The sequence below is a fragment of the Phocoena sinus genome, chromosome 17 (genome assembly GCF_008692025.1).
Source record: "Phocoena sinus isolate mPhoSin1 chromosome 17, mPhoSin1.pri, whole genome shotgun sequence".
Taxonomy (NCBI): Eukaryota; Metazoa; Chordata; class Mammalia; order Artiodactyla; family Phocoenidae; genus Phocoena; species Phocoena sinus.
This window is the reverse complement of record NC_045779.1, coordinates 63,191,780-63,206,601: the sequence shown is the minus strand read 5'-3', so window position 1 is coordinate 63,206,601 and position 14,822 is coordinate 63,191,780. Positions and strand designations below refer to the sequence as shown.

Here is a 14,822-nt window from a genome sequence, read left to right as displayed (position 1 = left end):
GCCGGATCCTCAATGCCTACAAGAGTACCCGGTACAATAACAAGCTCCTGTGGTCTGATTGTTGGTGTTTTTCCCAAATTCTCCCCAAAGTGCTGAAATCCTACTGCCCAATGTGATGGTATTAGGAGGTGGGGCCTTTTGTAGGCTCCGCCCTCATGATGAGGTTAACACACTTATGAAAGAGACCTGGGAGAGCTCTCTTGCCCCTTCCACCAATGTGAGGATGTGATGGAGAAGTCTGCAACATGAAGAGGGCCTTCTCCAGAACCTGGCCCTGCTGGCACCCTGGTCTTGGACTTCCAGCCTCCAGAATTGTGAGAAATAAATTTCTGTTGCTTATAAGCCACCCAATCTATGGAACTTTGTTATAGCAGCTGGTTCAGAGTAAGACACAGGTATTTGACAAAAACCTTGTTGAAGGGCCGAATTAAAGAGCACCACCGGGCTTCCCTGGTGGCGCAGTGGTTGAGTCTGCCTGCCGATGCAGGGGACACGGATTCATGCCCGGGTCCGCGAAGATCCCACATGCCGTGGAGCGGCTGGGCCCGTGAGCCATGGCCGCTGAGCCTGCGTGTCCGGAGCCTGTGCTCCGCAACAGGAGAGGCTACAACAGTGAGAGGCCCGAGTACCGCAAAACAAAAAGAAAAAGAAAAAGAGCACCACCTTTGAATTCAGATAGACCTGGGTTTAAATCTTACCTATGCATCTGCTGGCAAGTGGCAAGTGACTTCACTCTTCTGAGGCTGTTTCTTCATGTATTTATTTATTTTTAAAATATGTTTTCCCTTTTATTCTTTATTTTTTTAAGGTTTATTTTTATTATTATTTTTGGCCACGTTGGGTCTTTGTTGCTGTGCGGGCTCTCTCTAGTTGCGGCAAGCAGGGGCTACTCTTCGTTGCGGTGTGTGGCCTTCTCATTGTGGTGGCTTCTCTTGTTGCGGAGCACAGGCTCTAGGTGTGCAAGCTTCAGTAGTTGTGGCACGTGGGCTCAGTAGTTGTGGCACACAGGCTTAGTTGTTCCGCGACATGTGGGATCTTCCTGGACCAGGGATTGAACCTGTGTCCCCTGCATTGGCAGGTGGATTCTCAACCACTGCACCACCAGGGAAGTCTCCTGTTTCTTCGTTTATAAATGGAAATAAAAGTACCTCATAGGGTGACGTGTTCTTGCAAAGACTAATGGATAAAGTGCCAAACTGTTAACACTCGGTAAATGTTAGCTATTAGTGAAAAAAAGTTAGCTATTTTATACAAAGACGTATATGCATAAAGATTTTCAAATTGTCAACACACAAAATTAATCAATGCATAGGACAACCAGTACCTATGAGATGCTTTTGAGTTTATAAAAAGCCTTCATTATTTTCACGGAGGTACAACAGAGTGGTTAAAAGATTGACTCAAGTCAGATAGACCTAGATGTGAGTCACCACTTACACTTATGTGACTTTGGATAAATTAATCTCTGTTTCTGTAATAATAGTACCTGCCTATGGGGGTTAGTGTAACCGAGCAGGACTCTATGACGCCTTCCCAGAATAGACCTCCACCCATGTCCTCCGCCTACATTTTGTCTGTAGAAATAATTTAGTCAAAGAATAAATTTAATCAGAGAAGTGAGAAAATGCAGAAAGGAAAACAGTCAAGCAAGATAAAATAATAATACTTTAGCCATTAAACAAAGTTAGGGACCTTTATTTCTTCCCCAAGGACTATAGATAATATTCTGAGCCATGGCCTTTGAGCTGTTTTGCAGATACTGAAACCCCCAACCAGGTGGAAGAAGTTAACTGCATGCTGCCCACAGACACGTAGACCCCAGACGGATTGGAACCAGAAAGTTGATGATGCTGACTCCTGATTACCTCACCACCAACCAATCAGAAGAATGTCCACCAGCTGACCACTCCCTGCTCCTTGAACACTATAAAACTCACTACCCTCTCCAGGGTGGGACACACAGTTCTGAGGGCAATAGCCTGCTGTGGTCCCGTTTGCCTGAAAGCAATAAAGCTATTCTTTTCAACTTCACCCAAAACTCTTATCTCTGCGTTTCTAGTGGCACCGGTGAACAGAGGCTGAGTTTCGGCAACATTAGTGTGAACAGTAAGAGAGATGGTGCCCAGGGACTTCCCTGGTGGCGGAGAGGTTAAGAATCTGCCTTCCAGTGCAGGGGACACGGGTTCGAGCCCTGGTCCGGGAAGATCCCACATACTGCGGAGCGTCTAAGCCCGTGCGCCACAACTACTGAGCCTGCACTCTAGAGTCCGCGAGCCACAACTACTGAGCCCGCGTGCTGCAACTACTGAAGCCCACGTGCCTAGAGCCCGTGCTTTGCAACAAGAGAAGCCACCGCACTGAGAAGCCTGCTCACCGCACCGAAGAATAGCCCCCGCTCACTGCAACTAGAAAAAGCCCATGTGCAGCAACGAAGACCCAACGCAGAGAAAAATAAATAAATAAATTTATTTATTTAAAAAAAAGAGAGAGAGAGAGAGAGGATGCCCAGAAAGCACAAGCACAGAGCTTGGTAAACAGCAGGCTCTCAATTAAAACAAACAAACAACAACCTTGATGTAGGTGGCAGGTAATACTATTTTCCCATTTGGATGTCAGCTAAGAGGTTAATTACTTGCCCATGGTCACACAATCAGCAGAGGAAAGAGGCAGGACTGGAATCCAGGTTGATTCCTTTACAGTGTGTAGAAGGCTCTTTAGTACACACACACACACACACACACACACACGTGCACTTATCAGAATAACAAATGGGAAATGCTTTATATGCTATTTGCTAATCCTCTTGTTTCCCAGCCCGACGTGCCAAAATAAAAATAATTGCCCAGGCTTAGGAGTACAAATATGGACTGCTTCTGCCAGGCATAACAGAGATAAATTATTATTCTTGCCATAGCTTCTTCATCTGCAAGATGGGGCTAACAAAACCGCCTACTAGTTAACATAAAGATTAATTACATCTTTGCAAGGTGCTTTGGATTTCTTGAAGCTAGACGGCACTAACATGGCAGGCATCCCACTAGGATGGTGTTCCTATGTAACTGTTGTGACAGAAAGGTATTTAAATCATCAGTTCCCCGTCTGTCAGCATCACTCAGCAGCGTAGTGCCGAGATCTATCACCAGGCAATAATGTGTTCTCCGCTGTGGGTCTCCCTCCAGTTTTTTTAAGTTCTTTTGTTTTAGAGAAACAATAGGAAATATATTTCAATTACAGCAGGAGAGACATTGTTGAGGTTATCTTTTCTATTTCTCAATCTTTCTGAAGATGTTGACATTGAACCTGTTCCTTTCTGAAGAAACCTCCTTTCTACATATTTTTAAAGTTCACTTCAAAACACAAGTACATATAATTGGGATAAAATTTAAAAGGCACAGAAGGATATGCAATGAAACGCCTCCTTCCCGCTCCTGTCTCCCAGCCTCTGAGTTTCCCTTCCCAAAGGTAACCACTGTTTCAAGCAAATACTGTGCGCGTATTTTTGTGTGTGCCTTCTGTACAATTCATCTGTGTAATGGCGTAGCATGTGTCTTGTACTATTACTCTTGTGTTAATGCTGTATGCTATTAGAGATTATTCCATGGGGGGGCATACAAAATTATTTTTTTCTAATAAAGTTTGTATAGTATTCAATTATATGGGTAAAGTGTAGTTTATTTAATCAGTTTCTTATTGACAGATAATCAGCTATTTCTAGTCTTTTGCTATTTCAGAAAATGCAGCAATGATTATCCCTGCACATTAAAAAAAAAGTTTGAGTGTACCTAAAATTTAAATTCCTAGAAATGAATTTAAATATTGCCAAATTGCTTGCTGGAGGGGTATCATATATATTCTCATCAGTAATTCACGAGAGCGCCTGTTTCCCTCAAGCCTCCACATTTTTTCCTAGAACGTAGCCTGGTATCATTACCTGCATGTTTTTAAATGATGACTTGTGTTGATGACAGTAACACAGGAACTTTCTTACAAGCTAAGCGATTGAATTCTAGAGCACGCTATCTGGAGCACTGGGGAAGTCCTCTATTTAAGATAACTAAGAATTAAACACCTTTGTGTTTTATGCCCAGAATAGTTTATCACAATGTAGAGTGATTTTATAATAAAGAGAAATGGGAAAATCTTGAATGTCCATCTAGTCTGATGGTTCTCAAAGAATGGTCTGCAGATAACTTGCATCAGAATCACATGGTGGGTGGGGGAAGGGCTTTTGAAAATGCCGATTTCTAGGACCACCTCAAGCTTATGAAACTTGAAATCTCTGGGGGACGGGCCAAGTTCTCACTGGTGACCCTTATACTCACTCTCATTTGGAAACACTGCTCTGTCATTAAGGTAGGACAATTTGAAGGCAGACAAGCACTCTTACCGATTAACTTGTTTAAATTACAAAAGTGATAGATACATTTTCATTTTAAACATTTCAAAAGGAGAAATAAGCACAAAGAGAATTGTAATAAGTATACTGCTTCAAGCACTAGACATGAATTTGTCTCTTGTACATCTTCACAACAATCCTATGAGTTACCTTCTCCCCACCCATTTTACAGATGAAGAGACTAAGACACAGAGAGATTATTTTATTTTATTTTTGGCTGCGTCATGCAGCGTGTGGGATCTTAGTTCCCCATCCAGGGATCGAACCCATACACCCTGCAGTGGGGGGCGCGGAGTCTTAACCACTGGACTGCCAGGGAAGTCCTGAGGTTTCATTTTAAAAACATGATATTGCTAATAAGTGGCATAGTCACAATTTAAACTTGTGTTTCTAAACCCTGAAGTTGAATTCCAGAGCACACACTCAGTGAATTCTAGAGTACAACCCAGAAATAAATACTGACAAACACTGGATGTATGTTGTTTTATCCTTGTTTTTTTTCTCACGCACCTTACTTATGATTTCATCAGAGAAACCTTATTTATCCCTCCACCTAAGGTAGATAACCCATTTTTTTCTCACTGTACCTTGGATACAATGGGTAGTAGGTAAAAGAAAATGGGTGGAGATGTAGAGAAGGAAACTTAGGCGAGATTTCTAAATATCTATTTATACAACATACTAGATTTTCTTTTATATCAAAATTATCTTATAAGGTTGTACCAATTTACATTCCCAACAGCTTTGTACAGGTGAGACGTTTCTTCATATATTTACTATGCTTAATATTTCTTAGATCCCCGAATATTGTATAGTCTCATTAGACTATGGAATATTTAGTGCCTTTTTGTTCTGTAAAAAATGCTTTTGTTAATTAACATCAAGGACATGGTACTAAGAAATGTTCTCCAAAATAACAGATTGGCAGAAACTTTGCCGTTTGAAATCAGTGTGGATGGAACACCCCATTCTTGCTGAAGGACCTGAGGCATACGGGTCATTATGACACAGGATTTTAAATCCAGGTGCAAAGCTTTAGATAAGGAGTTTTCAGACCCAACATTTCACACTTACCTTTTTTTTTTTTTTTTAAATCATAGGAGTACTGTATTTTTTAAAAATTTTATTTTTATTTATTTTTTATTTTTGGCTGCTTTTGCGTCTTTGTTGCTGCACGCCGGCTTTTCTCTGGTTGCGACGAGCAGGGGCTACTCTTCGTTTTAGTGTGCGGGCTTCTTATTGCGGTGGCTTCTCTTGTTGTGGAGCACGGGCTCTAGGCACGCGGGCTTCAGTAGTTGTGGCTCATGGGCTTCAGTAGTTGTGGCTTGTGGGCCCTAGAGCGCAGGATCAGTAGTTGTGGAACACGGGCTTAGTTGTTCCGCGGCATGTGGGATCTTCCGGGACCAGGGCTCGGAACCCGTGTCTCCTGCATTGGCAAGTGGATTCTTAACCACCGCGCCACCAGGGAAGCCCCACACTTATCTTGATTTTGAGATTTCTAAGGAAAGAGGACCCCGGGTCTGCTTTTCAGCTCAGGCTTAGGCCTGATGTTAACACTTTTACAGACAGCTCTGCTCTGTTTTGAGCCTATCAAAACACTGCTTCATTTAAATTATACCACAACTCTACCCTTCCTTATAATCCAGTAATGACCCTATTCTCTTTAGTTTGGTGAGATGTTTCAGTTTCCTCTGGAGTGCAGTCTCCCTCCTAGCAAGTTAAGAAATCTAACCTTCTGGACTATAGGTGTGTTCCTAGTGGTCTCTACTGGATGGCCTCATCAGTCTTAAACTGTAGGTCCTTATATGATCAGGCCAATCAAGATGACTGTTCTCCTGTCTTTGTACATCCCCTGCTGGACCAGTACGTACGTACTTCACCTACACCCTACTCACATGACTGACCTTCCTACCCCATGACCCAGCTAGTGATTGTTCTAATCTTTAGATCAGACCATTTCCCCCAGGATAGTTTATCAAAGAGCGGTGAGGGGCATGCTCCTCCAATAGTTTCCCTGGTAACCGATAACCCAACCTGAAGTCAATTCCCCCTATAACTGGTAACCTCTCTTTCCCCCAGGTAGCAAAGACTGCTGCCTTATCCTGCCCACTGTCTGCCACACATGGTGAGGTGTCGCTCCAGGACCTTGCTTCAGATGTGTAAGCTCCCCCTATCCATTAAACCTTTGATGTCTCTGTGGCTGACTCTGGGTCTTTCTTTGGTCTTGAAGCTGGGCAAGTGCAGGGCTTGCAGGCCTGCAGGGTGCAGCCCAACAGTCCTATATCTAAAGACAACAGGAAAAGTTCTACTCTGTATCCTTTGATAGATTCTTTTAAAAACAAGAGGGATTTTCATCTACTTGTAGTTTAGGTCCTACCCAACAAACTAGATTAAGAGTCATGATCATTTCTGCTTTCAGTTCCTCCAAATTGCAAGCCAGTTGGGGTTGTTGACTGAAGAAAAATCACATAACCTAAAAGTTGTGAGCTAAATTTTATTCGAGGAATTTACTGAGGACTATAGCCCAGGACATAGCCTCTCAGATAGCTCTGAGGAACTGCTCCAAAGAGGTAAGGGAGAAGCCAAGATATATAGGAGTTTTTGCTGAAACAAACAAAAAAAACCATGTAGTCAAATGTCAAAAGATTACTGCTAATTGGAAAAATCAGACATCTCAAGGTAATGATTTTAGTGCTTTTCTTTGTGTGGGAAGGTGCAATAATCTGGCTCATTGAAATTATTCCTTAGATATGCACCTTAACTATTTAGGGCCAGTATCCTGTTTTTCTCCACCCTGAAATCTCCTCAGGGCACACCATCTGGGTGGCTGCAGTGGCTAAGGGCCTGATGGCAGGCAACATTCCCTGTTTACCGGAATAGAAGTCAACATTCTTTGTTTACTGAAATGGCAGGCAACGTTTTGTGTGTGCAGAGTGTGTTTTCTCTGTGTGGAAAACTCTCCAGATCTGTGTGTGTGTGTGTGTGTGTGTGTGTGTGTGTGGGCTCAGCTCAAAGATCACCTCCTCCAGCTTCTCCCTTACCTTTCTCATCGAAAGCGGCCATCTCTCCCCACACTTCTGCACTCCCACTCCATCACTCTATCCCCACTATCCTAACTTATCTTCCTTATTTTTCTTACCACTCTCTTGAAATTATCTTATTCAATTATTTGTTCATTACCTCCCTACCTTTGTATGGAAGCTCCAGGAGAGAAGGTACCACAACAGCTCTGATAGCTGCAGCACCTCCAGAGTCTAAAACCCTATCTCGCACTTACTAAGCCCTCAATAAACATTTGTGGAACGGATGGACATTTGAGGGGCTACATTGTACATTATTTTCCTCCTTCCCCTTTAAACACCCTCCAAGTGGAACCACCTGGGCTATAAAGCCGGCAGGAACTGGGTAGAGGGCGTTCAGCCTCGCTATTGGCTGGAGTATCTGTCGTTGCTCCTGGCAACCACTGTTCCCCACCAGTCGTGAGGTCGGCCCCTCCTGGACCCGTCCCTCGCCCTCCCGCCTTCGAACCACCGAGCTTCTGCCCAGTGGTAAAAACGGTGCTCGCCCTTTAAGCGGCGGGACTTCTGGTTAACGTCGTCGGCGGCCGCCGGAAGGGGAAGTTTCGCTGCCGAATTCTCCCTCGCTCGTCCGAATTCGGTGGCGCCACGTCTGCCGGTCTCCGCGTTCTGCAACGGGTCTGGGGCGGCTTCCGCCTCGACACCTCCCATTTGCCCAGCGGACCGCGTCGTGAGGGGGCCGGGACAGGAGTCGGGCGGCTTTGCACATCCCGGCCACCGAAGAGGCGAAGATGTCGGACATCGGGGACTGGTTCAGGAGCATCCCGGCCATCACGCGCTATTGGTTCGCCGCCACCGTCGCGGTGCCCTTAGTCGGCAAACTCGGTCTCATCAGCCCGGCCTATTTCTTCCTCTGGCCCGAAGCCTTTCTCTATCGCTTCCAGGTACTGACCGGCGACTGGGGAAGTGGAGACTACAGGCTCCAGGTGGCCCTGCAGCGGCGGAGCGTAGACCGGCTGGTTGCGGACGCGCGGTGCCTGGTGGGACTTGTAGTGCGGTGGCTCCAGCGGTTTAGGGCGGGGTCCTGTGGCCAGGGGTTAGGGTGGAGGCCAAGGGGTTTGAGCGTGGGCCTGGGTAGCTGGAGACGTGGAGGGAGACAACACGGTTTGGCCCGGTGGGAAGGGATTGATTTCGTTCTTCCATTAAAATTGTGCTCCCCGCCCTCTGTACTCAGAGAAGGCGGCAGTGGGAAGGTAAGTCTGATAGTCGTCAATCTATTGGACGCCAGTGAGTAGCAACCTGGGGCCACCTGGAGTAGCTGCCCTCTGACCTCCCTCTGCCACCCAAGTGGATGGCATGTGGACGTCGCCTTGCTCAACTACCAGCTGAGTTCTTTTTATGTTAATGGAGTTTCTTCCCAGTAGGAGTGATTTGAAGCCCGAGGTGCAAAGAGTGAGTTTATTTCTGTGCATCCCAGATCCTGATCTAGTATCTTGCAGGTGGTAGTTGTATTTATGAAGGAGTGAGTAAAGAGTAAATTGCTCCTGAAATGGAAGTCCTTATTTTTTGAAGCATGAAGGAAACAGCCCAGAGTAACACTCCTGGCAAGAGAATATTAGTTTTCTGGAGGTTATCTTTATTCACTGGATTCTGTGATTTAAATCTTTAATCAGTGGCAGGTCGGATACTAAGATCTGACATTAATTTCGACACGTTGTTTGCACTGTGGGTAACACAGTCTTGTCTTCTCTCTCCTCACTGGCTGTTTCTTAGTTTTCTTTGCTGGTTCCCCATCTTCCTGATCCTTAAACATTGTGATGTACCCCAGGACCTCTTTTCCATATTCTCCCTAGCTGTGGGTGATCTCATGTAGCTTCATGGCTTTATATAATTTCTACAAACTGAAGATTCTCAAATACAAATATACATATTTTCAGTCCAGATCTATTTTACTTCCAGACTTGTATACTTGAAATTACCACTTAGATGACTAATAGACATCTCAGACGTAATGTGTCCAAAACAATACCCTTTTCCCTAGAAGTAAATAGCAATTCCATTATTACAGGAGCTCAACCTAAAAGTCACGGACTCATCCTTGACTTCTTATCTCACATCCCACAGTCTGTTAGCAAATTCTGTTCATTTTAGACAGATGTCCAGAATGCAATCCCTTTTCATTCTCTACTGTAAGCCATTATCATAGCAGCCTTGTTCCTTTCAGTCTTTTCTCTAGACAGCTAGAGTGACCCTTTCAAAACATAAATCACATCCTGGCAGCCTTCTGCCCAGAACCTTTTAATGTCTTCTCAGCTGGATGAGTAAAGCTCAAGTCCTTCAGTGGCCTGCAAGGCCCCTACTGCCTCTCTGACCTCATCTCCTACTACTTTCCACCTTGTGTATTAGGCTCCACAGTGGAATCCTTTCTGTTTCTTCAGCACCTAACTCCATCCCTGCTCAGGCCCTTTGCACATGTTATTTCTCTGCTTGAGGACGATAACCGTGGTTTATCTCATTACCTCCTTCAAGTCTGCCCAAATGCCACCTTATTGGCAAGGCCTTATTTGATTGCCCTGTGTAAAATAGTACCTCTCCTTCACTCTGTCTCCCTTATCCTTAATTTTTCTTGGTTACATATCACCCCTTGATGTTTGTTAGCTGCTTCCCTTCAGAGAATAAAGCTCCATGAGAGCCACTTGTCTCTTTACCACTGTCTTTGTTACCTAGATTAGTGTTTGGCATATAGCAGGTGCTTATATATGGGTTGAATGCATGGAAATAACTGGGTACTTGCCGGTGCTGGGCACTAGGGGTACAATAGTGAATAGTACAGAAAAAGTCCCAGCTCACATGAAGAAAATAAGAGAGGGGTGTGTGACGGAGAGTGACTTTGATGAAGTGTTCCAGAAAGGCCTCAGAGAAGGTATTTGAACTGAAATCTGAATGACGAGGAGCCAGCTTTGGGAAGATCTGGCTCTGGGGACAATCTTCCAAGAAGAAGGAGTAATAAGGGAAAGGCTTAGAAGCAGGAATTAGAAAGAAGACTGGATAGTTAGTACAGAGTCGGCTGTAGGGACGAGGATTGGTAGTTGAGGACAGAGAGGTAGCCACGGGTGAACGCAATAAAGTGGAAGAGGAAAGGTAGGCTGGGGCTAGACTGTGTAGGGCTTTGTGGTTTGAACTTTAATTTGAAGGCACTAGAAAGGCTTCAGAGCCTTTTGAGCAAAGGACTGAAAAATTGCCTTGGCTACTCTGTGGGATGGACTTGGTATGTGAATGGGGGAAAGGGTGGGCTAGGTAACAGGATCAGAGAGGTGAGTCAAGTTAGAGGGCCAGAGAGATGGTGGTTTGGACCAGAGTGGCTGTGAAGATGGAAGTGGATAGATTTGGGAGTTGGAGTGGGCTACACTGCCGCTTAATGGATGCGAAGGGGCAGGACTTGAAGATGTCACTGTTTTCACAGGAGCAATGGAGTGCCTGGTGCAGCTCTTTTCTGAGATTGGGACTGTTTAGGGAGGCTTAGGTTTGGGGGTGGAGAAAGGTATCGATAAAGAGTTATATTTTGACCATATTACGTCTAGAGAGGCTTTTTAGGCATCCAGGTGGAGAAGTTAAGTAGGCAGTTGAGTATTAGAATATGATCTGGGTGTGCAGCCAGAATGGCAGACTCTTTTCTATTTGCTTTGGTAAAATATTCGTTGCAGTGAATGTTGTGCACTTTGTGCCCTGTGGCATGTTAGGTAATGCGGTGCCTGAGGAGCAGCGGTCGTAAATGATTGTAAATCATCAGTGGTCGTCAATGAGAAGGTCCTGGTCAAAACTGGCTCTTTGGCCCTCCTTGCAAAATCTTGCTTGTTCCTGTAGTCAGCTTAGTAAAAGTAAGTCTTTCTAATAGCCTACATGTGTATAATATTGAAAGTGGTGAACTGATTAGAAAGGTCATCATTCATGTCACACCTTCCATAATGTTCCCATCTTCCTTGCATTGTTTCTTGTGGGCTTGTTATCCTGAAACGGGGGAGAAGCTGCTGGTAGAAGGCAGGGCTTGTTATCCTGAAACGGGGGAGAAGCTGCTGGTAGAAGGCAGGACAGTGTGCTCACTGCCCTGGTGTGGAGAGACCAGTATCTATACTTTCTTTCTGCTACTCTGACTCCTACTCTTTCTGGACAGGTTTAGCTTTCAGACCCACCTGGAGGAACTCATTTGCAAATGAAGCAGTTAAAGGAAAAACTGCATCCGAGAGGCTGATGGGTGAGGACACACAGCCTGTGGTGTGCTTTCTGCTAGAGGCGCCTCTTTTCCTTAAAAGCTGCATCTTTGGACAACTTGGAAATGATCAGTTTAGAATTGTGGATTCATGCTGGAAGTGACAAAAGTTACTTTTCCTCCTTATCTGTGGGTTTCCTCTGAGTAGCTTGTTGGTTTGGAACTCTAAAGTTTAAAATGTTATTTCCTTAGTTTGGGTAAGTGGAAAGGCGTAGGTGTATGTTAAGACTCACTCCACTGTTGCCTAAAGTTCCTCATCTCTTACATTTAAGACTCGTTGATCGGATAGTACACAGTGATGAAATGCCTCCATATTGGTCCCTGATTAATGAGAAGAGAGGCTGCACTTTGCTGCTGCCCTTGTGGTTTCTGAGATTATGTCTCCCAGGGCTGCCCACACGGGAGATTTCGTTTCTTTGGACAAAATAACATCACTGCCTTACATCTGTGTTGGGCTTCTCCATATGATACCTCACTTAACCCCCATAAACAAACCGAGGTCAGCGTTACCCCAGTTGATAGACAGCTGCAGTTTCAGTTTCTATTTTGGCGAGTTCAAGATAGTTCTAAGCGCTCTTGTTTCACTCTTTTGCATCCTATCTACCCAAACACAGACTTATGTGTTTAACGAAACATTCTTGAGGGTGATTTCTTTCAAACCAGTCGTAGCAAATTATTGTTCTTTTCTATTAGAGTAGAAAGACTGTGGGATTTCAAGTAGTTGAGTCATGGTCTCCAGGCCTGGCTTAGCCCCCTTGCAAGCTGTATGCCCTCAGGCAAGCTGTTTATCCTTTCTGAGCCTCAATTTCCCCACCTAAAGTGGGGAGAATTTAATACCATATTAACTCTGTTCTAAGAGTTAACTGTGTTGTAACTCCATTGGTTATAAGATGCTCCTTTAATTTAATACAATTTTTTGGATGGGGAGGAGAGTACAGATTACATTAAATGAATATATTGACGGTAAGGCATGTCCGAATTTCAGGAACATGAAAATGAGTATCTTCAAATTGAGGAGAAATGTTACTCACTTCATGCCTCTATTATATAAAAACATAAAAATGTAAGGTGCCCAGTAAATAATCTGGTAGATAATCTATTAAAAAAATAGTGCCTATTTTTACTTATTAGTCAATAATAATTCCTGCCATTGCTGCCTTCTCTCCTTGGGCAATAATATTCTAATTTTAATTTGTAATTGAAATTAAAACATAACTGCTGGATTATTATCCTTCTTTTTGTCCCACTAAAGGCGTCCTGACTAGAAATGGGAAGATGTGTACTCTCAATTTCTCTAATTTGTTTCCGGGAACAAAAAGAAATGGCACCAACTAAGTCTGTGACCAGGCCTGGTGCTTATATTTGCCAAGCTTTTGCTCACGTTCTCACATTTAGCCTGATGACAGCAGCCCTAGTAGACTCATCTGAGTGTGTTGGGAAAGAGAGTCATATAGACCCGTAACTGTAAGGGGAATGAACTTGGTCTGTGGGCTGAGCATAGAAGTAGTCTTAGGGTTTGGATTTAGAACTTTATGGCAAGTGTTCTGGTATGTACAGCTTTAAAATCTTTCCTTTGCAATCCTGTCCACATAAGACAGTTCTGCTGTGGTCTGTAGCTAAGGGTGAGCTCATAGCTTCATTTTTAAACTTTTTGTTGAGTTGCAGTATACAAGCAGGAAAGTGTATGTATTATATATTTATAGCTTGTTGAATTTTCAGAAATTGAACATCAGTATATAACCAGCCACCAGATCAAGACACAGCCAGCATCCCCAAAACCTTCCTACTGCTCCCTTCTGGTCACTACCCACTGCAAGGGTAACTACTGTCTTGACTTTTAATACCATAGATGGTTTTTGCCAGTTTTCTTACTGTTCTATAAATGAAATTGTACAATATGTATTTTTTTGTGTCTAGCCTCTTTTCAACAGTTTGAGAGTCACCCACATTGTTGCATGTGGTTATAGATTGCTCATCCTTACATTGTTCCCTTGTGTGAACAGACCACCATTTATTTACCCTTTCTGCTGGTAACGGGCTTTTTGGGTAGTTCTAGTTTTGGCTAGAATGCGTAGTGCTGCTGTGAACATTCTGGAACATGTCTTGGTGAACATAGGTATGCATACGTACCTAGGAGTAGAATTGATGGCTCCTAATAGCTGGTTTAACGTCCTCAGTCTCAACTGAGTGCCTTTCATTTGATTTTCTTGCCTGTCTAGTGTCCCCCCAGCCCCACCCCCAGGCTCCTCTCCCCCACACCGCCACCTCCTGCCAAAAAAAAAAAAAAGAGAGAGAAAAGCCAGAGTTTGCTAACATCAGCGTTTGGCACATGGGTGCTCTTCATTCTTACTTGCTTGATGACCCAGGCAGACTTTCTTTAACTCCAAACCAACCAGTCTGTATTGTTGCAGAAAAATCTTTGTTTTTGATAGTTAAAAAAACCTGCCCTAGACTCTGGGTGGCGTTTGTAATGATTTCAGTAGCACATTGTTTGGGAGATGTTTGTTGAAGGATGGTTGAACTAAACACTCAACAGAAGTTGTCGGACTAGCAGCTGACGACTACGAGCAGTGTCTGATGTTTCTTTGAAGGCCTCTACGCCAGGGAGTACGTGGGCTTCTTGCTCTTGTTAAGTGAGGAACTCTGGGAGGGTTACCTCAACTCTAATGAGGGCCCAGCTTTCCTCATGGAAAGGTGGGTGATTATGCTTCCGGCCTTGGGATTGCTGTGGGGTTAAAGTGAGATGCTTGCCTGCAAGTCCCAGGCTCTTTGCACTGCCCCTGGCTGCTTCTTACGGGTCAGTGCAGGCTTTCTAGGCTCGAAAGGTGCCTTCACCACTCCCAGCCCTGAAAATAAAGCCATTTCCTTATTGTAACTATCTACATGTCAGAGGAGAGGAGGGGATTTAGTTGGTTACCTTCAAGGGGAATTTCAGAAATATATTACACTGTGTCCCTCTGAAGAGATGAGCTATCTCCTGGTGTTTTCAGATTATAATTTTAAAGTGATGTAAAATTAATACTAAGTCCCTTAGATCGGTGAGAGCAAGTATACCTCAAGGGTAAGTGTAATGAACTGGGAAAAGAAGTGTGCGGTGTTTTGACAGACACTGATTTCCAAAGCACAGGTGCACACAGTGGCT

At 44.2% G+C, this 14,822-nt stretch overlaps 1 protein-coding gene across 4 annotated transcripts in view; it reads left to right on the top strand.

Moving 5' to 3' along the window:
- The first annotated feature begins 7,899 nt into the window (after window positions 1–7,899).
- DERL1 (derlin 1) overlaps window positions 7,900–14,822 on the top strand; it is a 91,732-nt gene continuing 84,809 nt past the window's right edge. The window contains exon 1 of one of the 4 annotated variants that reach the window (XM_032609994.1): window positions 7,900–8,357. In XM_032609994.1, the coding sequence (XP_032465885.1) occupies window positions 8,205–8,357 (153 nt within the window). In that variant the 5' untranslated portion in view covers window positions 7,900–8,204. The remainder of the gene's footprint in view (window positions 8,358–14,822) is intronic. The other 3 variants (XM_032609992.1, XM_032609993.1, XM_032609995.1) reach the window with 3 other exon arrangements.